Source organism: Aspergillus stella-maris (assembly GCF_047715825.1).
Source record: "Aspergillus stella-maris strain CBS 113639 unplaced genomic scaffold BDV14scaffold_48, whole genome shotgun sequence".
Lineage (NCBI taxonomy): Eukaryota > Fungi > Ascomycota > Eurotiomycetes > Eurotiales > Aspergillaceae > Aspergillus > Aspergillus stella-maris.
Genome location: NW_027396842.1, coordinates 62,279 through 84,929, shown reverse-complemented (window position 1 = coordinate 84,929; position 22,651 = coordinate 62,279). Strand labels below are relative to the sequence as shown.

Genomic DNA, 22,651 nt, shown 5'->3' with positions numbered 1-22,651 from the left:
TCTACCATTGGACGTTGGGTAGGATGCGCATGCATCAAATACGTGCTGGAAGTGCAGATTGCATCCCGACTCACCTAGCTCTGGTCCCAGGCCCTTCCCTAGACGGGACGCAGAAGCAACTTCCCGTTACCGATGCATTTCTGCGCCCGTTATCACGTCGTCCGCCCTGATTACAACGCTGTCGAGAACCCTGGTGCGCCAATCACTCCCAATCACCATCTCTTTGGCGAAATCCGACTGTCGGCGAGACCGCCTGTCCGAGAGGTATACCTGTCGATGTTTGCCCGCAAGACTTCTGTTTCGGACGAAAGTCCGCTATCGGATCCTGTGCACGATGCGGACTGGGGCCCTCACTCAACAGGGTTATTCTTCTACGGCGAGTTCTTCGAGCCGAGACCTATAGACTTCAAGTACTATGCGGTCCAAAGGACAATACCAAGATATGCGTCTTTCCAGGGAGGGAAAGTATTTAGAAAAATAAACCGGCAGGTGAACATCGAGGGCTGGGCAGTTTACACGCATGGGTGATCAAGGGTGGAGGAATCGAGTTCGGACAGACATAGATTGTCAATCTGAGTGGAATATCGAGCCTGAAGTCTCTCACCATGTTGAATGTATGGTGAAAAGCCAAATTGTAACTCGAATCCTTGGGTTTGTTCAATGAGCAATACCGAACAACGACTCAAGATTGACCGGCTCTTACCTTACTGAGCACCCAATGTGCTGCTTGGTCGACAATGGTGGCCGGCTCAAAGGGACTTTCCATGCCAGTTCCGGGATGGTCGCGTCCCTCCTGGAAAAGTCGTGGGGGTCTGAATCCATAGTGCATTTGAGCTACTATGAGACGATGCGTTTCCCCCCTCAAGGCCCGCAAAGCAGCCCCAATGGCGACAGGAAGATGGCTACAGCTCAATAAGCTTCCATAGACCTAGGATACAAAATCATGAAAGTCTCACGGTTTTTTGTTGGGCACTGTAACCGTGATTTTGCCGTTGATAGCAAATGCGTTGGTCAGGGAACTTGCGACGTATTGGGATGCCGTCAGATCGCCAACAAGTACGATCTTCTGAGCAAATCAATTAATTCCTTGCCTTCAATATGTTCAGGTGCAGAGTACTTGCATTGATGATGTGAACATTGTGTGTCTTCTCCTTCGCTTGTTGAATTTGCCGATCGATGAGGAGCAAGTCAAGAGCTTGAAGAGCCGCGTCCGCGACCTTGAGATTTTCCTGCGCAATTCAATGCGAACCGCTGGCTTTCTGAAGGGCGATCTTTTGGGGTGGGATATTATCTTGCCGTCGCAATTTCCAGGAGAAATGGATTCAATCTTCCTTCATACATGGAATGGGTTGAGCAGTGGGGTCTGGGTGGGATGGCAAGCCTGACCGAGGAGCAAAAACAACAAAATATTGCTTGCCTTGATGGTTATGTTATCCAAGACGACTTTGACAGTATTTACTTGCGTCTCCACCCTGGCCTCCAACCACGTTTCTGCCGCAACCTGGCCGAGACATTCCTGAACAAGGCTATCGTTGACATACTCTTCCGTCATCCTTTCTGGTACGTTGACTCCGAGGTTCCATCCAAAGGAGCCAACGACCACCTTTCGTGGGACGAAATATCTCCTCTCGGCGAGACATTGGAAAAGCTGCACGCTCGGTTCCAGACGGGTAAGCCAACCCCTCTTACTCCCATCCAAACAGAAGCACCATTTGCTGATTTCTCCATCACGCGCAGTTGGCAACGGATACTCGCAAGTCTGGCGGTCGATCACAGTCCGGCTGTGCAACTCCACGGCCTTCGGACAGACAAAGGACTTCACCTTCGGCAAGGCAATTCAGAACCACCGCGACGGAAAGTGCTCCGCCATAGCCGCAGACCTCCTATCGAACGAAATATTTTGGTCACTCCCCAAGGACACTGACATGCCTGAGGTGCAACTGGACCAACTTTACGAGTTATTGCGACGCGTCTCCCAGGCGCCCGTCGATATGCAAGCTCAAATCCCAGTCCTCGGGTTTGGTACACTGGAGGACATGAACGATCGTTTCTTTCCATCGTCCAACACGATGAAGGCATCGCCCTGGTGTTCCACGCCCAAAATGGGGTTCCGCGCCTTGAGGGACATCGCGTGCTTCTAATGACCAAGCCCTATGTCTGGCGGACGGTCAATGATCCCGAGCACGAGAAGGAAGTCGAGCTGGTGCACGAGGTGGAGGTGATCATCGAGGAAGATAAAAGGGAGGATCTGGAGGCTTTTGATAAAGTGCATTTTGCGAAGAAGACTGAGGAGTGAATTTGTTGAGTTCGTTCTCTCTTGGAACCTTTGTTTTCTGTGTCGCCGCTGCCCCCATTCACTCCCTACTCTAGTTATCTGGCCCGCCGCTGCTGTCATTACTCTATCCGAATCCTGGTTAGTTGTCCTATTACTACGTAGCTCTTGATCCAAATTGAAATATGAGTCTTACGTATATTGATAGGCGCCTCTTGATCTTCCATTTCCGCTCTTGGTCTTTCGGCGTCAGTTAATTGTAGCACTCTCCTTCCCAGGGTTGTTGTATTCCATAGAGCCCATAGCATGTATACCAAAGGATGTTGGTTATATTTACAGCTTTGACAAAGTCCCACTCGCTTGTAGTATAGAGAGATGACCCTTGTTTATATCCTTGATGGACTTACACCTAGATAACAAGAGTTAGCTCGGCCCTCAAGCAGAAAAATGAAAGCAAACGTACCCTGCCAAGCACATCGCCAACTTGAATTCCTCTTCCAGTAGTTTCACAGCGAGCTCAACTCCCTTCTGTCCATTATACTGCTCAAAAATTAGCACGCCACTAACTTGGCTCAAACCATCAGCTGGGAGGCACTTACAGCGAGTCCCCATATTGGAATCCTCCCAGCGAAGCAATAATCGGCACCGAGTGCGAGTGCCTTGAAGATATCAGTTCCGCGGCGGATGCCGCCATCCACGGCAATTTTTATTTCTCCCTTCGCGACCGGCGCACATTCGCGGAGTGCGTCTAGTGTTGCCGGAACGCCATCTAGTTGACGCCCGCCATGGTTTGAGACTAAGATGCCGTTCACGCCGTGTTGGATCGCGAGGGCTACATCTTCTGCTGTGTATACTTCAAGAAATTAGATTTTCAGGGTAGACAGTATTGGATTGCGGAAGTACTCGGAATAGCTTACCTCCTTTCAACCAGATGTCGAGACTGGTCACGCTTCGGATCCATCCTATTGCTTCCGCCCAGTCTAGATTATCTTCTTCTCGAATATTAGAAATATCATCAAGAGTACAACGAAGCAAAGACGGAATAAACCCACCGTATGCGAGGCCTTCCCCTTTATCAACTAGGCTACTCATATCCACACCCGGTGCAATGTTCGGGTACCCCATGTTCTTCGGGATACCGAAGGAGTTACGATACTCGTTTAACCGGCGTCCCAGCATGGGAGCATCCACGGTCATCATGACGGCTTTGTATCCTGCCTCTGCACATATCCCCCGTGAGCTGGATTCGGTCAACTCGAAATCTTTTGAAGGAACTTACTCTCCGCCCGTTCCAAAATCTGCCTTGTAATCGCCCGATCCTTCAAAATGCTAAACTGCATAATATACGGATTCCCTGACGCCTGGGCAATAACATCCTCAAGCGAGCACGTTGCATACGCAGAGAGCGCCATGCAGATGTTCGTCGCCGCTGCCGCTCTAGAGGTGCCGATTTCGCCGTCCGTGTGAGCTAGTTTGTGACAAGCCGCCGGGGAGAATCCGAAAGGGAACGATAGTTCTGTGCCAAAGAGCGTCGTCGATGTGTCGATGTTAGAAACATCACGTAGTACTCGCGGTCGAATTTTGTACCGGTTGTAGGCTTCTTCGTTGTCGCGGACGATGTTTTGTTAGCGTTAGTTACGGTCATGGTGGCGCTGACCGTGGAGGGGACCCTACGTGATCATGTCCATTGCGCCCTCGTTGAAGAACTCTGTCCAAGGATCTTAGATTGGGAGCTGCACAGTAACATCCCGTTTGGCCGGGACTTACCTCTGTACGCTATTGGGAGCTTCTCCGACGCCTTCTCTCGCAGGTCAGTGATGGAAAACACATCCGGGTCTAAAGTTTTGCCTCGGCTTGCCATGGTGTCCTGCGTCAAAAAAGACAGGAAAGTGTACACTAAAGTTCGATAAAAGACACACGCTGCAGCATGATGTCGTTAAACCACCTGCCTGTCCTTTTAAGTCCGCGTACTGGACTGGCCCGCATCTTGACTGACTCGGCTCGGGAGCCGAGTCATAGTGCCAGCGACAAAGACTTCTAACTATCCATCATATAACAATCTGGTCCCAATCCCCTTGACTAACTGCCAGATCTTATCGTAACCAAAATCCCTTCAACATGACCTCCCAAGACGTTCTTCTCATCATCATCCACTTCACCCCGCCAGCAGAATGGCTCGACAGCCTCGCCAAATCCCTGCCAGGCCTGCAGGTCGAGATCTACGAAGTGGAAATGTACGCTAAAGAACTACCCAGTATACCAGAGGAAACATGGAGGAAAACCACAGTACTCTTCACGTGGAAATTATTCCCAACGCCGGAAATGGCGCCGAACCTGCAATACGTGCAGATTCTCAGCGCAGGGTGTAATCAGATGTTGGGGCTGCCGTTGTTTGAGAATACAGATATTGCGTTTTGCACGTCGAATGGCGTCCACCCGTATGTTTCCCGTTGTTGAAGTCGTCTCGAGAGAAAGGCATGGCACGATATTCTGACAACCATCCAGTCCTCAAATCGCCGAATGGGTGTTTTCGACGTTCCTTGCTTTCCAACATCACAGTACGTGTTAAAAGCACATTTCTCTGTGCATTGCATCAATGCTAATGCGGCGAGGTGATAGTTCCGGAGTACCTCGACAACCAAAAAGCCAACCAATGGGTCGACCCCGTGTCAGACGAAGATACAGAGGACGCAGTGGGACTCAGAGTGTATGCTAGCTGCCACATATTGTCCTTATAACAAGTAATGACATTGCATTTTTCATCTAGGGGTATCCTAGGATACGGCTGTATCGGCCGCCAGGTCGCTCGCGTTGCTAGAGCCCTTGGTATGGACGTGTACGCATACACGCTTCATGAAAGATCAAATCCGGAATCGCGGACGTCAGATACATACACAGAGCCCGGCCTCGGCGATCCAAGCGGCGAATTCCCGACAGAATGGTTCGCGGGGAAGGACGAGTTGAATACATTTCTCGCGGCCGATCTTGATCTCCTCGTCATTACTCTCCCACAGACTCCACAGACGACTGGCATGATCTCCGCTGAGCAGTTCCGGCTTCTTTCGAAGAAGAAGGCGTATATATCTAATGCTGGTCGGGGTGCAGTCATTAACACTGATGACTTGGTGGCCGCTCTTGATGAAGGTCTCATTCGAGGTGCGGCACTCGATGTCACTGATCCGGAGCCCTTGCCGGAAGACCATAAGCTTTGGGGGTATAAGAATGTCATCATCACGCCTCACTGCGCCGGCAACTCAAATCATTATAATGAGCGGGTGTTGAAGATCTTGAAGTATAATCTTGAGAGGAGGGCGAACGGGTTACACGTTGTTAACAGGGTTGATAAGAAGCTGGGGTACTAGTTTTTGATGGCATGACAGCGCTATTTATTTCCGTTTACTGATATCGAATATGTCTTTTCTAATGATGCACGGCTTTGGACTAGAAGTTTCATAGCCATGGTTATAGCATTTTTGTTGTTTAATCGTCCTCGGTTTATATTCTCAAAGGATCCGAATCTATATATCAGCGGGAATCGGCAGTGCAAGTGTAGGCGTTTTGGCAGAATTAACCAAGGCTTGCCTTCCCCATTATTAAAAACAAACATTACAGACAAGAACGCCAATCATTTGTTTACAATTTTCTGTTCGATTCTCCAACATTTAGCCCCATGGGATAGCACGATAAGGGCTTGGCGGGGCGCAAAAATGACGGCGCAGTTGGGCCGAGTCATATCGCCTTCTCCAAATCTGACTCGGCCCAAAATAGATACCGAGCTTGACCAGTACGTAATTAGGTCGGAAAACCCCATATCATTTTAGCAAATAGCCGGAGCATAGATATCCTAACCTAAGTTGCTCTGCCAAGTCTAATGATGATTTCGAGCCGCTCGTTATTTCGATCCAAGGAGTATGAAGCCAAGAGATTCTAGTTCAAAACGCTTTTGTTAAATTTACCGCTCTAGAAATGGAGCGCCTAAGTGCATACAGTGACAAAACGATGTTTATATACAAGAGATATCGCCATGTTCCGTACGTAGAACATCGAGATTTTTCAGCCCTCCGGTCCAACTGCCGTTGCTCATAGGCTTAGTAACAGGCTAATGATGGTAATGGTGATGATGATGATAATGATGATGTCGAAAATGGTGAATATGTTGGACTCGTAACGTATTTCCTTCAATTGCAGTAGACATAGGCGCCGCCTGGGGCTGACTGTTCCAGGAAAGAACCTGGCGCACGGCCGCCTCCTCTAGGGCATTGTTTGACGGAGGACCGCTGTCCACCGTTAGAAGCGAATTTTGAGCCTCAAAGCCTGAACTGTCCAGTATGGTATCTAGTAACGCATGACTAGAGTGAGTTTGAATGTTGCCGCTGGAGGACGGCAGGTTCATAGTCGGGAAGCGATGTTCTTGGTCAGTATGGGACGGTGTAGATGTTGATAGGTTCTCTTGAACCACTGCCCCTGAATCTAGTGGCAAAATATCTGGGAACAAATGATTACTCTCTTCATCACAATTGTCATTCAGGAGGTCCAGAAGGCTCGTTGTAGCGGAGTTTTGGATGGCTCCGTGTTGATAATGGTGATGATAATCATGTAGTAGGACAGATCCAGGCATAGACTCGAAACTTTGACCTAGGCCCTCTATTGAGGGATCACTGAGACCACCAAATGCGAAGCCTGGACTTAGAAGAATATTGTCTCGTTCCGCTGGATGGTCGCCGGTGCTCGCAGGAGGATCCTGTGTGTTTCCATGTATGTCGTACACAGTTGAATGTGGTGAGATAGTCACAGGACTAGTGGGTGCTGACGGGTTCGTTGAAGACATAGGCTCGATGGAAGACGGGTCGCTTATTCTTGATATATCCTTTGATAGTCTTCTCCATCGATTGCGACATGTCAGAGGAGGTCGACCTGGTAGCCCAGCAGCAATTACAGCCCATTTGTGGCCAAGCTCATTTACTTTCGAGGTCAGATATTGATCCTCTTCCGGCGACCAATCTTTAAGACGATTCTTTGCGGAAGGATCGAGGATCTCGTTGAAACGCTTCGAGCACTGGTCATCGCGCCTTCCCGAGATAAGAAGAGCTGCAATTGCTATGTTAACATAGACCGGTGCGCATTGCGAGTATTCTAGGCAGGTGCCACTTACCAATTTCTTTCCAGGCAGGGCCCAGTCGCTGATGTGCGGCGAGCAGAAGTTGGTCTTCTTCCTTTGTCCAGCGTCCCTTACGGAGGGCCGGGTTAAGTGAATAAAACCAACGCTTCCGACAATCCTGCATAGCTGAAGTCAGCCTCATTCCGGATCACAGATGAAGCTATCCCACCTTGTTTGTACGCCCAGGCAATTGCTTTGAGATTTCGTGCCATTTGTCGTCCTTCCCTCGCTTATCGCCCAGCTCTTGAACAAGTGAGAATAACTTCTCGTCCTCCGTCTTCGTCCATAGGCGCCGCGACATATTGGCATAGAAGGCGAAGGTGTGCAAGTAAGAATTGTATGCGGGGGCTGGCCTAGTGATAAGCGCTGACTCGGCTCGTGCATTCCCCGCAAAGCAGATCTCTACGCCTCTGTTTATTGGTGCATCTGTTGCCACAGTTGGAGATGTTGCTTATCACTTCTCCCAACAGGACCCATCAAGATAACGTTCAATAAAAACTTCACGTTCTTGAAGAGGTGTCGGTTCTGACTCTTTGATGGCGAGGAAGGTGACTCGGCTCGGTAATGAGGATAAATATCACTCGATGGCTGCATCAGCATCTCTTCGAACATCAGAAAATCAAGATCATCTTTTCACATAGCTCAAACATTCCTTTACAAAATGTCGCTTCATCCCTTGGACCCCGCCACCGCAGAAGAGATCCAGCAAGCTACCGAAGTTGTTAAAGCAACGTACGATGGCGTATCGCTTCACTTCAAAGCTGCTGGGCTGGAAGAGCCTCCAAAGGCTGCTCTTGTCGAGTTTCTTGATGCCGAGCACAACGACAGACCCCTTCCTCTGGTCCCCCGACAGATTTCTCTGATCTGGTATATCGAGTACACTCCACGCCTCTTCGAAGGAATTGTCGATCTCACCACCAATCGTCTCGTCCACCATGTTGAGCTCCCGCGAGACTTCCATGGTCCTGTTGATCGCACCGAGATGAACGAGGCAGCGCAGGTGGTGATGAAGGACCCTCGCGTTCAGGCCGAGATCAAGCGCCTACAGATCGACGATACAACCGTTGTTCTTGACCCTTGGGACTATGGTGTTGATGGTGAAGATACACAAACACGGCACACTCAGGTATGATTGAACTATGTACGGAGGCAGCCAGGGCCATAGGACTGATTTTCGAGGTTAGGTCTTCATGTATATGCGTAACCCTGCCAACAACAGTCCCGACTCATGTCATTACAGCTTCCCACTGGACTTTATGGTGATCGTCGATTTGTGTAAGATGGAAGTCGAGAAGATCATTCGGTTGCCATTGGGGGCTGATCAGAAGGCAACTGAAGTTGGAACTGATGTGCCACATCGACGGACCGACCCAGTGGAGCCAGAGTACGCTCACTACCTCCAAAAGAACCCTCCGCGAACGACCATGAAGCCCTACCAGGTGGTTCAGCCAGAGGGTGCCTCTTTCACCGTCAAGGGGTATCTAGTTGAGTGGGAGAAATGGCGTTTTCGTGTAGGATTCAACTGGCGCGAGGGTAAACTCTTCCTTAACCTCGATTGGAATCCCATCTAATAATTACAGGCATGACTCTCCATGACGTTTCGTTTGACGGCCAAAGTGTGTTCTACCGTTTGTCTCTGTCAGAGATGTTCGTACCGTACGGTGATCCACGCAACCCGATCTACCGCAAAGGTGCCTTCGACCTGGGAAATGTCGGTGCGGGTGTTACGGCCAACAACTTGCAACGTGAGTAACCCCAATTCCAAGGTAAAGAAGCCGTGGAAACTGAAAAATCATTTAGTTGGCTGTGACTGCCTTGGTCTGATCAAGTATCTTGACGGCTGCGTCGTTCTCAAAGATGGAACTCCAGCACCAAGACCGAATGCTATCTGCATCCACGAAATTGACAACGGCATCCAGTGGAAACACACAAACCATCGTACCGGAAAGGCCGTGGTTGTTCGAAAGCGCCAGCTTGTTCTTCAGACCATCATCACGGTCGCCAACTATGAGTACATTTTTATGTGGTACTTTGACCAATCTGGAGAGCTTACATTTGAAACCCGGGCGACTGGTATTCTCTCCACGCAGCCCATAGATGCAGATGCCAAGGTCCCATGGGGAACTCGAGTTGGAGATGGTGTTATGGCGCCTTATCACCAGCACCTGTTCAACCTCCGTATCGACCCCGCCATTGGCGGACACCAAAACAGTTTTGCTGCCACGGACACAGTACCAATTCCTTGGGATGAAGATCTTAATCCACTTGGTACAGGTTTTATCACTCAGCAACAGATTATTGACCGAGCTGGAACCGTCGACGATGACGTTGCAAAGGGCCGTGTCTTCAAGATCCTGAACGAGAACATCGAGAACCCCGTTTCCATGACGCCAATTGGATACAAACTGGTCCCCATCCGATCCCAGGTAAGCAACCTATGCTTGATTGGCCGCGAAGCCTAGCTGACTTCACCCTCTTAGATGCTCCTCGCCCGCCCTGGATCATGGCACTGGCGCCGTTCCGAATTCTGCGAGAGCCCCATTTGGGTAACCAAATACAAAGACCGCCAACTGTTCCCAGCAGGCGATTATACGAACCAGTCTATTGGAGGCACGGGTATCAAGTCTTGGCTAAATGGTGGCCGCGACAAAGTTCGTAACGAGGATATTGTCATCTGGCACACTTATGGCTTCATCCACAACCCGCGCACTGAGGACTTCCCTATTATGCCGGCGGAGATTGCGCAAGTCAGACTCCTCCCGTACAACTTTACCACGCACAACCCTACCATTGATGTTCCCCCTTCGACTCAGGCATCCAACAAGAGCGTTGAGGTTACCGAGAACAAGGAGTGCTGCTCGTCCGAGAAGGATCGCAAGAGTCATCTCTAATTGCGTTGGAATTATTCCCCATGAATTATCCTTCTTTCTGTCTATCTAGTGCTGAGACAACCCAGAATCAGCCACTGTCACTGGACCTTCTGAAACTCAGAGGAATAAAAAGCCTTAGCAGAATAACGAACTTCTTCTCAATAGCACTGCCCGCGGTAATCTGGCCTTTAACTCTGGCAAACATGCGGAAATATAAGCGTCATGTCTCATCGGTATGGAAATGAGGATGATGATGATTATTATCATCTCTGTAACGCTCTTGGACTAGATCACGTATAAATACTAATCAGATAATTGCCATGTTATCCATTCCGGAATGCATGAGCAACAAACACTGTACGATTTCCCACTCGTGTAGCAAGCCATGTTATGTGATTATGCCCTAGAAATGAAGGTTTTTACAGCTGAGCAATAGGCGTCCCAACATCTTCAACTAGTTTTACTATTCTCTCTGCAACACCCCAGCCAAGTTCATATCCCCTTGGACCAGCTCCATATCCATGAATAACCGTCCGCCCCTGCCCCAACTCCCGTTCAATCCGCAGACCCCCCTCGCGGAATGGCCGTCTACCAACATTCTCCATAACGATCTCAAAGTCATTCACATCACTGACAAACTCAGGCCATGCTTTAACTGCAACAGCTAGAATTTCCGCCGTTTCCCGGGGCCGGATGTCTGTACCCCAGTCGCCCAGTTGTTTCGTACCCCCGACTAGCGTTCCTCCGCCCAGGGGTCGCGGGATGAGGAATGACCAGCTATTGTCCTTGTTGTGCCGTGTGGCCGTTTTATCGTAGGTGTTTCTGACAAGCACGGTCTGGCCGCGGATGGCGTTTGTCAAGGGGTCGGTATCGAAATTCCGGCCTGAGCAGTTGATCACGAGAGGAGTCCTAGTAAGTCTAGATATAGTAGGTAAGATGTCAAACTCGTCATTTAGATCCTTCAAATTCCTTTGAACCAGGTTTCCTCCAAGGCGGATAAAAGTTGTCAAGAGCCAGCGGCAGTAGATGTGGACGTTGACAACCCAAGTCATATACTCGCAGCCCCATTCCGCACCCGGGGGTAACTCGCTCTTTTCCAGAACGCGGAACTGATCGTCCTTGCTTGCGTAGATATCACCATCTCTGAACCCCTTCTTCACATCGGGAACGTATTCCATGATTTCTCTCCCGACAATCTCTTGAACCCCAGCCTCTGTACTATGGCGCGCAATGCTCTTCATTACCTCTGCAGTCTGCAGTGCAAGTTTATGTTCATCTGCAGACTGACGGTCAGGCCCTGGCGTCGGCCGGTAATGGGCACCAGCCCACATTGATGCATTATCGGCAGATGGACGCGGTGCTTCGACTACAGGTGGTACAAGGGGGATCTCGGCGGCGACGATGGTGATTCTAGTACCAGGATAGCGATCCTGAAGAACACGCGCTGTACTCAGACCTAGGACACCAGCACCAACGATGACAATGACTTGAGGGGACGACATCTTGATTTGACCTCTTGAAGAGAATGGAATGGCTGATTGTGCTTGCTAATCTTCCGGGGGTTGCGTGACTCTCTACCGTTGAATCTTATCTGTCGAGCCGAGTCTTCATTCCACTTCCATCTAGAACCAGCTCCTGAACCGAGTCAGATGCGATCGATGGTCCTAGAAGCGATTTGCCACAGCCGAGTAGTAAGATTAAGTCTATTGCCGACTGCAGTGCTGTCCTCTTATCAGCGGCATGGAGGCCCTTATCTGCAGTATCAAGGACAGACGCTAATTTCGATCCCTATCACTTCCTGGTTCTGGCTTGTAAAAGGAAGAGCTTGGTCAGACCCGCTTTGTCCTCCCGCTTAGGTAGATAGGTGACGCCTACACCGTCGTCATGAGGCCTCTCCCCTTAGAGAGGAGATAAGGGGTGAGCCGAGTCATTCATCGGGGGTTGGCCCTCACCCAATTGCCTATGACGGCTATTGAAGCAGGCCTGGTTGCCCTGGGTTTGTATAAATGCAACGTCTAGGTTTCGAGGGCTCAGTCAGGTATATACCCCCCATTCACTTTGTCTCCGCATTTCCATCGAGTGTGGAGTTGCCCCAAGGCATAGACACCATGTCAATTACTACCAAACAGTCGGACAACCGAAAAGAAACTGGGGACGAGGAAACTGAAATTGGTGTTGTTGTCTCCAACGACATTGGTCAGACAATGCATGTCACTAATATCGAAATTAAGCGAGGGTTGAAATCGCGACACAGCCAGATGATCGCCATAGGAGGCACGATTGGAACAGGACTCTTCGTCGGATCGGGACAAGCTCTCAATCTCGGCGGGCCTTTGTTTCTTCTTCTTGGTTATTCACTTCTCACTATCCTCGTCTTCTGCGTCATCACTGGGACAACCGAGTTTACCTCCTATCTTCCTGTGCCTGGTTCATCAGTTGCTTATTTCGGGAACCGTTTCTGTTCGAGGAGCATGGGATTTGCCCTTGGCTGGATGTACTACTACATATTTGCGATCACTGTTCCCTCCGAGATTACCGCGGCGGCTCTTGTTCTCGAATACTGGGACACACCAGTCCCCGTTGCCGGTTGGATCACGATCTTTCTGGTAGTCATAGTCGCCTTGAACTATTTTCCCGTACAGGTGTATGGCGAGACGGAGTTTTGGTTTGCGTCTATCAAGATCATTGGTATCATCGGGCTCTTCATCATGTCCCTGGTGATCACATACCGGGGCGGCCCGAGGCATGAAGCAATCGGATTTGCATATTGGCACAATCCTGGCCCTATGAATGAATACATTGCTACCGGGGCAATAGGCCGCCTGGTCGCGTTTGTCGTGACTCTACGTTTCTCCGTCTATGTCTTCGCCTTTGCACCCGAACTCCTCGTTGTCACCGCCGGGGAGATGCAGCAACCACGCAAGAACCTTCCGACGGCGGGCAGACGCTTCTTTATCCGGCTGGTGATATTCTATATTCTGGGAGCGTTTTTCATGGGCCTTATCATCCCCAGCAACGACAACCAACTCTTAGGCGCGAGCAGCGGTGCCAGTGCTTCACCGTGGGCCATCGCCGCTAAGAACGCAGGAATTAGCGGTCTAGACTCCGTCATCAACGTGGTCATACTGCTTACCGCCTGGTCAGCCGGCAATTCATGGCTGTATCTCGCCAGTCGCACACTCTATTCTATGGCTGGCTATGGAATCGCACCTCGGATCTTCAAACGGTGCACAGCCTCAGGTGTCCCCTACATCTCCCTGGCTTTTACCTCCATGTTTTCACTCCTCGCATATATGAACGTCAGCTCTTCAACAGCAACGGTCTTCAACTGGTTTGTCAATCTTATTAACAGTGGCGCCTACATGAGCTGGATCTGCGTGTGCATCATCTACATTCGATTCCGCAAAGCTACTGTCGCACAAGGGGTAGGAAAAGCGGACCTACCATATCGTTCAATCTTTCAACCGTACGCGTCGTACTTTGGCGGGGTGATTCTCACCCTGCTTCTCCTCTTGAATGGGTTTACCGTGTTCTTCAACGGACACTGGGAGCTTTCGACGTTCATCACGTCTTACATAGGGATTCCGATTTTCTTGGCGTTTTATCTGGGTCATAAGTTTTGTGTGAGGAGTGATAGGCGTGAGCCGTGGTGTATTCCGTCTGTGGAGGTTGATCTACGGAGCGGATTGTGTGAGATCGAGGCTGAGGAGGAGAGTTATCATACGCGTCCTGACGGCAAGGGGAGGTGGTATGGGAAGATGAGGACTATTTTTGAGTAGTCCTACTCCGTAAACCATGTAATACTACGTTCTACAAGTGCTACCGCGCTTTCCAGTCTCTATTCCCCGCTTTGTCTCCAGCTCGTGCAGCGGAATTGCGGAAAGGATCCGTACAATGCAATAGCAAAGCAACTCCCAGTAACGGTGCCGACTACGATACTACGGATCTGGGCGAAACTCGAATGCCGGCGGCCTTCAACTGCGCCAGGGCTAAAGCTTAGTTCGGGTAAGATCATCAACACGCGGTGGAGCTCGGGGCTGAAGAAAAAGATAACCACGTGCGAGCATCAAGCATTCTAACAGTGGGGCCTACGTCAGGGGCGAAGAGTTCCAGAACCGTTTGTGGAATGCGCTTCGTTGCTTGACGCGTCCGACGTCATCTGAATGTCTGATTGTGGGAAAATATGGTCGAAACGAATACTTGAGCTCTATAGATGCATTCTACCCAACGCATAGGCTGTTATATCAGTCGTGCCTAGATTTCGAGCATTGATTTCAGTCCCTTTAGTCCTAAATGCAGGCCGGTCTTCCCACAGAAGCAGTAATTAACTCTGAAATTGGGTGTCCGGAGATAATGGAGCTGCCTACAGCGAGGTAGTGCTCCCACCTCGAGGCTGGCTGAATAGTGATATCTGATCAAAGATGTAACGTGAGTCTTCTCAACTCCAACTGGGGCTGGCATAGGTAATGGGATCTCAACGACCCACTTCTCGCACGGTAAGTGGCACAATCGGATAAGTGACATCTTCAGCCTGCAACTGTCGATCACAGCTTCAGGCAGGTATTTGCGACGGCCCGTCAATAGTATATTATGATTTTAATTATGTGGAGCTGGGGCGTCTTGACTCTCGAGTCTTGACGAAGCTTCATGGGGGCGAAGCGTTTAGGGTTCCACCGCGGAACACGCGCCGTTGATGCTTAGCCGCACACGGGTCAACCCCGGAGACGGAGAGACTGACACTGAAGTCGGACGGTGGCGTTGAGGTGGAGCATAAGGGCAGCCTTGTAGGCTTGTAGCCGTCTTAGCAAAGCTTGAGAGGGATTGAAAGTTGCCCCGACCCCACAAACTTGGGGGCCAATATCTGGAGTCAGCTGGCTGGTTACTCTGTACAGACTTCCCCAAACCCCTACATAGCCCTAAGAGAAGCACTCAGCCGCACGCGGGAGGCGTTTCTTTAGCTGCCCTGAAGACACAAGAAATGATGTTGGATGTTGGGGATTCGCTCAATAGGAGATGCTTTATCACACAATCGGCTTGTTACAGGAATTCCAATCATATTCCTGTGACGAGGCGAATCTCTACAGAGATCTTACGCGCATGAATCTGACGGAATCTGACTGGGTGTGGAAGTATACGCGTGCAAGAAGCAGCCTTGGCCCCCAGATTTGTCGGTGTTGCCTGATCCGGAGATGCTTAACGAGACGCGCAGGTCCACTTGGATAGATTCATGCTCCATTCCAATCCATAGCTCTGCCTCAGGGCTGAAAGAGTGACCCGCAATATCAGGTCGCATAGGATCAGATGTCACATCGCCCGCTCGAGGAGGTATACAGAGCATCTCCTTTGGATATAAATACCACCTGCAACCCAGACCTTCCACGGACATCATCAACAATCTCAAACAAGCCCAATCCAGCCCAAAAGAACAAACAACCCCTCCTACCACCAACAAGATGCTCGCCAAGTCCCTCCTCGCCCTCTGCGCTGCCGCCACAGGCGCCATGGCCGCAACCGATGTCATCCACTTCATCTACACCACCGACTCCTTCAGCGGCATCCAAAGCTCCGGCAGCGGCTACGCCACCGGCTTCGTCCTGACCGATGACGACGGCAACACCATCTACTCCAACGCCGACCCCGACGGCTACTCCCCCTGCATGTCCAACAGCGAGAAGGTCCAGTACACCTCGGACTGCTTCACCGGCACCTACACCTTCGGCTGCGAGTCCAAGTTCGACGGCAACCCCAAGCTGTGCAGCGCTTACGACCCCAATGGCAACGCTTTCCCTGGCGAGGCTAACGAGGACCTCACCTTTATTGGCATTGCTGCTGGTACTGATGGCGAGTGCAGTGGTACCGTTAGTATTCCCGGTAACACTTGCACTTCGGACAGCACGTTCAACATTGTCAAGCGCTACCGTGGTAACTACCAGGATGTTTAGGGGAGGTTTCTGGTACCGTTGAGCTCAGTCGGGTATACTCCGATTACACCGATTGCTGCGGGACTCGACGTGAATTTCGGGTATGGCCTTGCTAGGGAGACCTGATATTCGTGTCTCCACAGTCACCCTGGTTGTTATATTTGTCTATCCTTTTTTATATCTTGCCTATGTATTTAATTCTTGCTTCAAAATCACAACTCGGTGCTTCACTCATCTCAAATGTATCTTTAGAAAACCTACGGAACCCACATAAAGTCGCGTATCCTCCTGTTTGGATACATGGCGGACGACAGATCGGGCGTTCATCCAGAATGACAATCAAGATCCTACAGGCACCCTTCGGCGTTTCCAGGCATGGCCATAACTGAATCGATTCTTGTGAAGTACAATGTGATCCGTATTACTTCTCGCACCGGATTCCGTTCGTCAACGTCCCTAGCCCATGACTGATTGAGACGCGCAATGTCGATGTATCACTGAGATATATAGGCGGATCTCGCCCATGCCCAATCCCCGCTGGTGTACCCGTCAGAATAACTGTCCCCTTCGTCAACGTTGTTCCCTGCAACACTGTCAGCCAAGTGTCTAACTTCTAAGATGATCTTCCCGAGCTCACCTGGGAGAGATAGGAGATTATCTCCGGAACAGAGAAAATCAAGTTCGCCGTAGTCGACTCCTGCATCGTGGCTCCATCAAGCACTGTCTTGAGCGAAAGCACCGATGGATTCGGTATCTCTTTTGCAGAAACTATCGCAGGCCCAAGTGGGCAAAACCCGTCGAAACCTTTACAGTACCCCCATTGTGATACTTTGCCTTGTAGACAGCGTGCCGTGAGGTCGTTGGCTACAGTATACCCAAGAGCATATTCCAAGGCACTGTCAACAGAGACATTCTTGCAGTCTTTCCCTATTATGACAGCCAGTTCGACCTCCGGATCGGCCTTTGTGACGATCGAGGGGATAGATATGGTGTCGGTCGGGTTAAGAGCGCATGTTGCTGGCTTCATGAACATTTCCGGGATACTTGGTAGGTCGAGGCCCATTTCAGCCTATCGCCGGTTTTTAGCATACAACTCCGATCGGGATGAGTGGAATGTTCTACTTACCGCGTGGTCTGTGTAGTTTAACCCGATGCATCGGATCGTTCCGATCTCGTTGGTGGCGACAGGGCAAAGCAACTGGACGAGACATTAACAGGCGCCATTCCTCTGATCATATCGTCCATTACAATGGTACATACCTTTTTGATTACTTTCGTCTTCCCCGTGAACTGGACATCGGTGTCTAAGATGGATTTTGTGCTCAAAATCTTCACGCATAGGGATTGACCTTCCGCGAGGGCGAGTCCGACTGAGTTGATGAGCATGTGCAACATACAGTAAAGTAGTATTGGCCCGGCTTACCATCAACATCTGGATCCTCTGGCTCCCCGCAATACTCTAGTCCATCGTCCGCGATGAAGCGCACTGCACGCGTCCAAACCTAAACCCGGTTAGAAGGTGAGTCTTCTAGGGGTTGTAAACTTACGGGTGGAGTTTCCATCACTCTTGATTGTGACATGTGTTATAACTTGCTCGCCAGTTTGATTGAGAGAGCTATAGGACTTCTCGAGCAATTTGACCCCCTTTTCGTTTTCATAAAGGTCTGTCGGCGGCCGATCCGACACACGGTGCCGGTAGTCCAACTGTTAGCCCTGATAAGGCCTCTCTTATCGTCGCTGATCGGGGCATCTATTGATGACCCTTGTTCATAAAATGCCGATCAGTCCGGCCTGGTCTTCAATACCAAGACTCTTATCTCGGGGACACAGAATACTCCAACCTTTCGTTTGATACCAGTTTAAACTTAGGCATGGTCTCCTGATAGCAGAGATCCTTCGTAGTACTGAATAAATGGATCACGCCTCCCGCAGCTTCACTACTACCGGACAACAATAGCTCAACTGGATTTAGAATGGCTGTGCCTGTGGCAGATGAGAAAGGAACGAGTATCGATACTGCGGCGACCGAGGCTGGCGTCTCTGAGCCCGTTCTTCATGTCGATCATCACAAGGAGAAAAAGCTACTGCTCAAGCTGGATACATACATCGCACCTCTCATGACAATTATCTTCCTTGCTGCATACCTCGACCGATCGAATATTGGCAATGCGGCATCTGCTGGTATGACGGATGACCTGGGGATGTCGAGCGGCGAGCTTGGAAGTACGTTGATTTCTCTCATATCGTCAGATGTAACGAGCGCTGACCGGATCCGATTAGATGCTGTGACTCTGTTCTACGTTACATATGTCCTGTTTGAATTACCATGTTCTCTCGTTATGAAGAAGTTACACACCGGTACATAAAACTACCACATCCCTATCCTCAAACAACGGTCGCTAATATCAGACTAGGACGCATGATACCGGCGCTTATTTTCGGGTGGTCGATTGTCACGATCGGCACAGGCTTCATCCATAACGCTGGTCAGATGTACGGTTGCCGTCTATTGCTCGGCTTCTTCGAATCTGGAATGTTTCCCTGTCTTGCGCTGTACCTGAGTACATTCTATCAGCCTAAAGAACAAGCATTGCGCGTGTCCTACCTTTTAGTCGCCGCAGCACTATCAGGGGCTTTCGGTGGTCTATTTGCATACGCAATCCTGAAAATGGACGGAATCGCTGGGCTCGCCGGATGGCGCTGGCTATTCATCATCGAAGGCTGCGGAAGCGTTGTTGTCGCTCTGTTAATATTCCTCCTGCTACCAGACGACTATGAAACGGCACGATTCCTGACCGAGGAGGACCGCGAAATGATGCGAGTCCGCGCAGCTCTCAACGCTCGATACAACGGGAAGCCTGACTTCGACTGGGCGGAGGTTATCAAAGCATTCAAGGATCTAAAACTCTACATCAGCTGCTGGAACCAGTTCTGGGCGGACATTTGCTCGTTTGGGCTATCCATATTCCTGCCACTCATCATCCAATCGCTTGGCTTCGGAACCGTAAAGACGCAACTATTGACAATCCCTGTCTTTTTCTGGGCCGCCATTGGATTTGTCGGTGTCTCTTGGCTGTCGGATCACTATCGGATGCGCGCAGCATTTATGATTCCGTCGTGCCTTGCTACGGCCATCGGGTATGCGATTAATTTGGGGACGCCCTCGTCTAACCAGGCCGTGCAGTATTTCTCGACGTTCTTGATTGCGCCTGGTATTTATATCGTTCTCGGTCTGAATTGCTCCTGGCTGCTGAACTGCCATGCTGGATATTATAAGCGCGCCACGGCGGTGGGTATGAACCAGTCTATTGGGAATGCGGCAGGTGTCGTGGTATGTAACATCCCTAGCCTTTGCGGTAGCATGGTCATCTAACCCATTTCATGACAGGTCGGCCAAATCTTCAAGAACACAGTCGACGGAAAATATCTCTTGGGACTAAGCTTCTCGCTCGGTTCAATCGTTCTCGCCGCTTTGGGGCATGCCTCGCTTTATCTACTACTTCGATACCATAATAAGAAGCGGGAGGCTTTGAGCGAAGAAGATAAGGTGGTTGAGATTGAGCGTCACGACCGCAAGGGGGCTGATTTCCATCCTGATTTCCGATACGCGCTGTAAATACGATATTTATACCCTTCAATCAATCGACAGTGTCGTTGGTTTTCCTTCTAGTTTAGGGTTGCACCCGTTGACGGAACCACGGATACATCCGATGTCGATGACCGAACTTTGAGATCATGCCAGGGTTCAAGTCAGTCAGTAAAACTCTGGTTCAGTCACACCCCGCAGTTTATTCCAACGTTCCTGCAGCTCATCTGTGGCAAAGTCTCGGGCCCTCAGTCGTCTGGGGATATTGCACGTCGCTCCGACACTCCAATCAGTCGCGCACGGGCCATAAACGGCCCCCCTATTACGCCTGTCAATATGCAATATAACCGAGAACTATGACATTTAGGCGACATACGCTCTAGTGTTATCACGATGTCAGAGCTGTGGCACATCCCACCGGGTCTCGTCTATGGCCTGGAGAACGCCAGCTTCACGCTTCGAATGACCGCCGCCGTCTTCCTCACCATCGGCCTCTTTAACTCACTCGAACTAGTCATACTGGTCTGCTGGACGTTCAGATCATGGCGCGGGCTCTACTTCTGGTCCCTTTTCATCTCATCAGTTGGGATAATTCCTTACGTGATCGGGTCGATCTTGCACTACTGGAACATCGTGACGCTCCCCGCCAGCCTTACAATCGCGTACATTGGCTTCCTGATGATTGTGCCGGTACAATCATTTATTCTCTACTCACGCCTATTCCTGGTATTCTACTACCAGAGGTTTCTCCGTCATTTGCTAGACGTTATAATTGTCGTCACACTCGTCCTCCTGATCCCCAATTCCGTCGCTATGTTTGGATCTGCCTTTATTCGGGGTCCTAGCTGGAATTATGCCTACAATGTCACGGAACGACTACAAGTCACTGGATTCTGTGTACAGGAGCTCTTCATCTCACTCCTCTACATCTGGTCAACAGTCAAGTTACTAAAAGTCAGTCCCGAGGGTAAAAGCCGCGCAAAGAGGATAATGTACGAGCTCCTCGGCATAAACACGTTGACGATCGCGTTGGACATTGCAATTATAGTCGTCGAGTATTTGAATCTCTACTCGCTGCAGACATGCCTTAAGGTACTTGTTTACAGTATCAAGGTCAAGCTTGAGCTTGCGATTCTTGGGAGGTTGATTGCTATCACGACTACTAGGAAGGCGAAGCAGAGGGAGAGGACGCGCAGGAGTGAGTTTATTGGAAATTCGTATGTTCTTTCGGGCTTGGGTGATAGGGCTCCGAACGGGGGCGAGGGTCCGCAGCTGGAGTTGGATTTACCCAACATTCAGCCGAGGAGTGCTAGTGTGACATTGAACGAGCCAGAGTTGCAGATTCATGGGGATGATCGTGTTCCTTGAACCTAGTTATCCTGTGCAGTGTATATTAGTAAATCTGTCATAACAGAAGTTCGACCACCGATTCGTTCTCTTGGTAACAAGTCAGTAGGAACAGCCGCGTCGCTAACATCGTTGGTGATGAGTTCCTGTATGAGCTCTTGAATGATATCCGCTGAATGAACTTCCGAAAGCCAGCACAGCTTGATGATATGTCCGCACGGTATAGGCGAAATACCAGGGAACTCTTGCTTTCTGGATAGCAACTCCACCTGATCGCTCGGAACTTCCGCGTAGGAACTTTTTTCCTCGAATACTTCGTAGAGAGTCGACCCGAGCGCAAAAAGGTCGGTCGCTATCGTAGGCGGATCCCTCCAACGCTGCGGGAGATATAATCGAGAACCCTTACCGGAAGCTGGCTTAGATCCGTCCAGAGAAGAACCAGAAAGTCAATGATGTTGATGTTGATATTTTCATCAAGGAAATTTCGCAGCTTGATGTCGCAATGGATAACTCCGTGCTTGTGCTTGAGAGTAACCGACTCCGCTATTTGAGATGCACATTTTAATTTCAATTCCACCAGAATGTGTCTTGAGATACCCAGATTTCATGTACTCAAGACGGAGGCCGTCCCTAGAGTGGCCGAGCACCTTGACAAGCCTCTCGTGTGGACCAAGCTTTTCATAGATCTTCGCCTCTTTTTTAACATCCAATATATGGTCTTCCAGCTCTGGACCCGGAAATGGCGACTTCAAGACGGTGCATTCGTCGACGAGTTCCACTATCCCAGTCAGTCCACCGGAGATGAACTCCTCTTGGCCATCTCGAACGATTGTTCCCACCTTCCCGTCTCTTTGGGAATCTGGGTCATTGACTTCAAGCCCTGCTTGAGGACCCTGGGTTAGATTAGCTACCGGTATTTGTAGTTCAACTAGACAGCTCCCTTGAGGTATACATAGCTTTTCAGTGCTGCGAGAAGTGGGCCAGTGGAGCAGGCGTGACAAAGGCGCAACAACGCACCCGCCATCCAGACCCCCAGGTTGAAACATATTGAGAAAAACCGCTGCACTGTCTGAGTCCAGAGGGTCGAAGTCATCTGTAAGGGGGTGGGTAATGGGCTGAGTTCTCAAAAAAGAAAGGCGCGATGCGAAAGGCAGTGACGCATCGTGTGTCACGTGATATATATACACAAGAAGACGCCGAGATGAAGTTGTTCCTTGTAGAGAAATTGCCGCTTATTGTGTACCGCGTAGGTATTTTTCGAGACCTGGCCTGGAAAACGGCACGGGGCTTCCAAAGGGTGGCAGACGCAGGTTAGCAGTTCTTATCGAATATATATATCTCCCCCGAACGCATGAACAGCCAATTAACGGAGAAAAAATCCTTTGCAAAGGATTCCGTATCTATTGTTCAACCGAGAGCTAAAGAATATTACTAGATCAAGTTAAAGTGGTTGTCTTGGTGCCCCCAGAGCCCTAGGCTTGACAGGCGGAATTCCAC

General features: G+C 50.1%; 11 protein-coding genes across 11 annotated transcripts; 7 read left to right on the top strand and 4 right to left on the bottom strand.

Moving 5' to 3' along the window:
* Positions 1-1,339: 1,339 nt before the first annotated feature.
* BDV14DRAFT_202527 (uncharacterized protein) lies at positions 1,340-2,296 on the top strand (the record flags this gene model as incomplete). Its single annotated transcript, XM_073774059.1, has 3 exons — positions 1,340-1,670; positions 1,738-2,022; positions 2,076-2,296. The coding sequence occupies 3 exons, from the start codon at positions 1,340-1,342 to the stop codon at positions 2,294-2,296; spliced, it is 837 nt and encodes a 278-aa protein (XP_073625669.1).
* Positions 2,297-2,605: 309 nt separating this feature from the next.
* BDV14DRAFT_191374 (alpha-hydroxy acid oxidase) lies at positions 2,606-4,133 on the bottom strand (the record flags this gene model as incomplete). Its single annotated transcript, XM_073771484.1, has 7 exons — positions 2,606-2,681; positions 2,736-2,812; positions 2,872-3,125; positions 3,190-3,264; positions 3,325-3,492; positions 3,552-3,872; positions 4,040-4,133. The coding sequence occupies 7 exons, from the start codon at positions 4,131-4,133 to the stop codon at positions 2,606-2,608; spliced, it is 1,065 nt and encodes a 354-aa protein (XP_073625668.1).
* Positions 4,134-4,390: 257 nt separating this feature from the next.
* On the top strand, positions 4,391-5,634 carry BDV14DRAFT_191373 (D-isomer specific 2-hydroxyacid dehydrogenase family protein; the record flags this gene model as incomplete). The annotated part of the gene is made up of 4 exons (XM_073771483.1): positions 4,391-4,710; positions 4,778-4,830; positions 4,892-4,979; positions 5,040-5,634. The coding sequence occupies 4 exons, from the start codon at positions 4,391-4,393 to the stop codon at positions 5,632-5,634; spliced, it is 1,056 nt and encodes a 351-aa protein (XP_073625667.1).
* Positions 5,635-6,368: 734 nt separating this feature from the next.
* On the bottom strand, positions 6,369-7,742 carry BDV14DRAFT_210348 (Homeodomain-like protein; the record flags this gene model as incomplete). Its single annotated transcript, XM_073775873.1, has 4 exons — positions 7,600-7,742; positions 7,425-7,548; positions 6,902-7,360; positions 6,369-6,757 (listed from the first exon to the last, which is right to left on the bottom strand). Exons 1-4 carry the CDS (start codon positions 7,729-7,731, stop codon positions 6,372-6,374), a joined length of 1,101 nt encoding a protein of 366 aa, XP_073625666.1. The 5' UTR covers positions 7,732-7,742.
* A 349-nt stretch (positions 7,743-8,091) lies between these two features.
* On the top strand, positions 8,092-10,377 carry BDV14DRAFT_210344 (copper amine oxidase; the record flags this gene model as incomplete). Its single annotated transcript, XM_073775872.1, has 5 exons — positions 8,092-8,556; positions 8,615-8,963; positions 9,011-9,175; positions 9,231-9,856; positions 9,911-10,377. The coding sequence occupies 5 exons, from the start codon at positions 8,092-8,094 to the stop codon at positions 10,319-10,321; spliced, it is 2,016 nt and encodes a 671-aa protein (XP_073625665.1). The 3' UTR covers positions 10,322-10,377.
* Positions 10,378-10,719: 342 nt separating this feature from the next.
* BDV14DRAFT_210343 (FAD-dependent oxidoreductase) lies at positions 10,720-11,802 on the bottom strand (the record flags this gene model as incomplete). The annotated part of the gene is made up of 1 exon (XM_073775871.1): positions 10,720-11,802. One exon carries the CDS (start codon positions 11,800-11,802, stop codon positions 10,720-10,722), a length of 1,083 nt encoding a protein of 360 aa, XP_073625664.1.
* A 606-nt stretch (positions 11,803-12,408) lies between these two features.
* Positions 12,409-14,079, top strand: BDV14DRAFT_191369 (amino acid permease/ SLC12A domain-containing protein; the record flags this gene model as incomplete). Its single annotated transcript, XM_073771482.1, has 1 exon — positions 12,409-14,079. The coding sequence occupies one exon, from the start codon at positions 12,409-12,411 to the stop codon at positions 14,077-14,079; it is 1,671 nt and encodes a 556-aa protein (XP_073625663.1).
* A 1,674-nt stretch (positions 14,080-15,753) lies between these two features.
* BDV14DRAFT_191368 (uncharacterized protein) lies at positions 15,754-16,242 on the top strand (the record flags this gene model as incomplete). Its single annotated transcript, XM_073771481.1, has 1 exon — positions 15,754-16,242. One exon carries the CDS (start codon positions 15,754-15,756, stop codon positions 16,240-16,242), a length of 489 nt encoding a protein of 162 aa, XP_073625662.1.
* A 400-nt stretch (positions 16,243-16,642) lies between these two features.
* Positions 16,643-17,801, bottom strand: BDV14DRAFT_191367 (fumarylacetoacetate hydrolase family protein; the record flags this gene model as incomplete). Its single annotated transcript, XM_073771480.1, has 6 exons — positions 16,643-16,804; positions 16,859-17,290; positions 17,348-17,419; positions 17,482-17,591; positions 17,645-17,723; positions 17,769-17,801. 6 exons carry the CDS (start codon positions 17,799-17,801, stop codon positions 16,643-16,645), a joined length of 888 nt encoding a protein of 295 aa, XP_073625661.1.
* Positions 17,802-18,194: 393 nt separating this feature from the next.
* BDV14DRAFT_191366 (MFS transporter) lies at positions 18,195-19,837 on the top strand (the record flags this gene model as incomplete). Its single annotated transcript, XM_073771479.1, has 4 exons — positions 18,195-18,444; positions 18,502-18,579; positions 18,636-19,552; positions 19,610-19,837. 4 exons carry the CDS (start codon positions 18,195-18,197, stop codon positions 19,835-19,837), a joined length of 1,473 nt encoding a protein of 490 aa, XP_073625660.1.
* A 363-nt stretch (positions 19,838-20,200) lies between these two features.
* On the top strand, positions 20,201-21,316 carry BDV14DRAFT_191365 (uncharacterized protein; the record flags this gene model as incomplete). The annotated part of the gene is made up of 2 exons (XM_073771478.1): positions 20,201-21,071; positions 21,222-21,316. The coding sequence occupies 2 exons, from the start codon at positions 20,201-20,203 to the stop codon at positions 21,314-21,316; spliced, it is 966 nt and encodes a 321-aa protein (XP_073625659.1).
* Between the last annotated feature and the right edge of the window lie 1,335 nt (positions 21,317-22,651).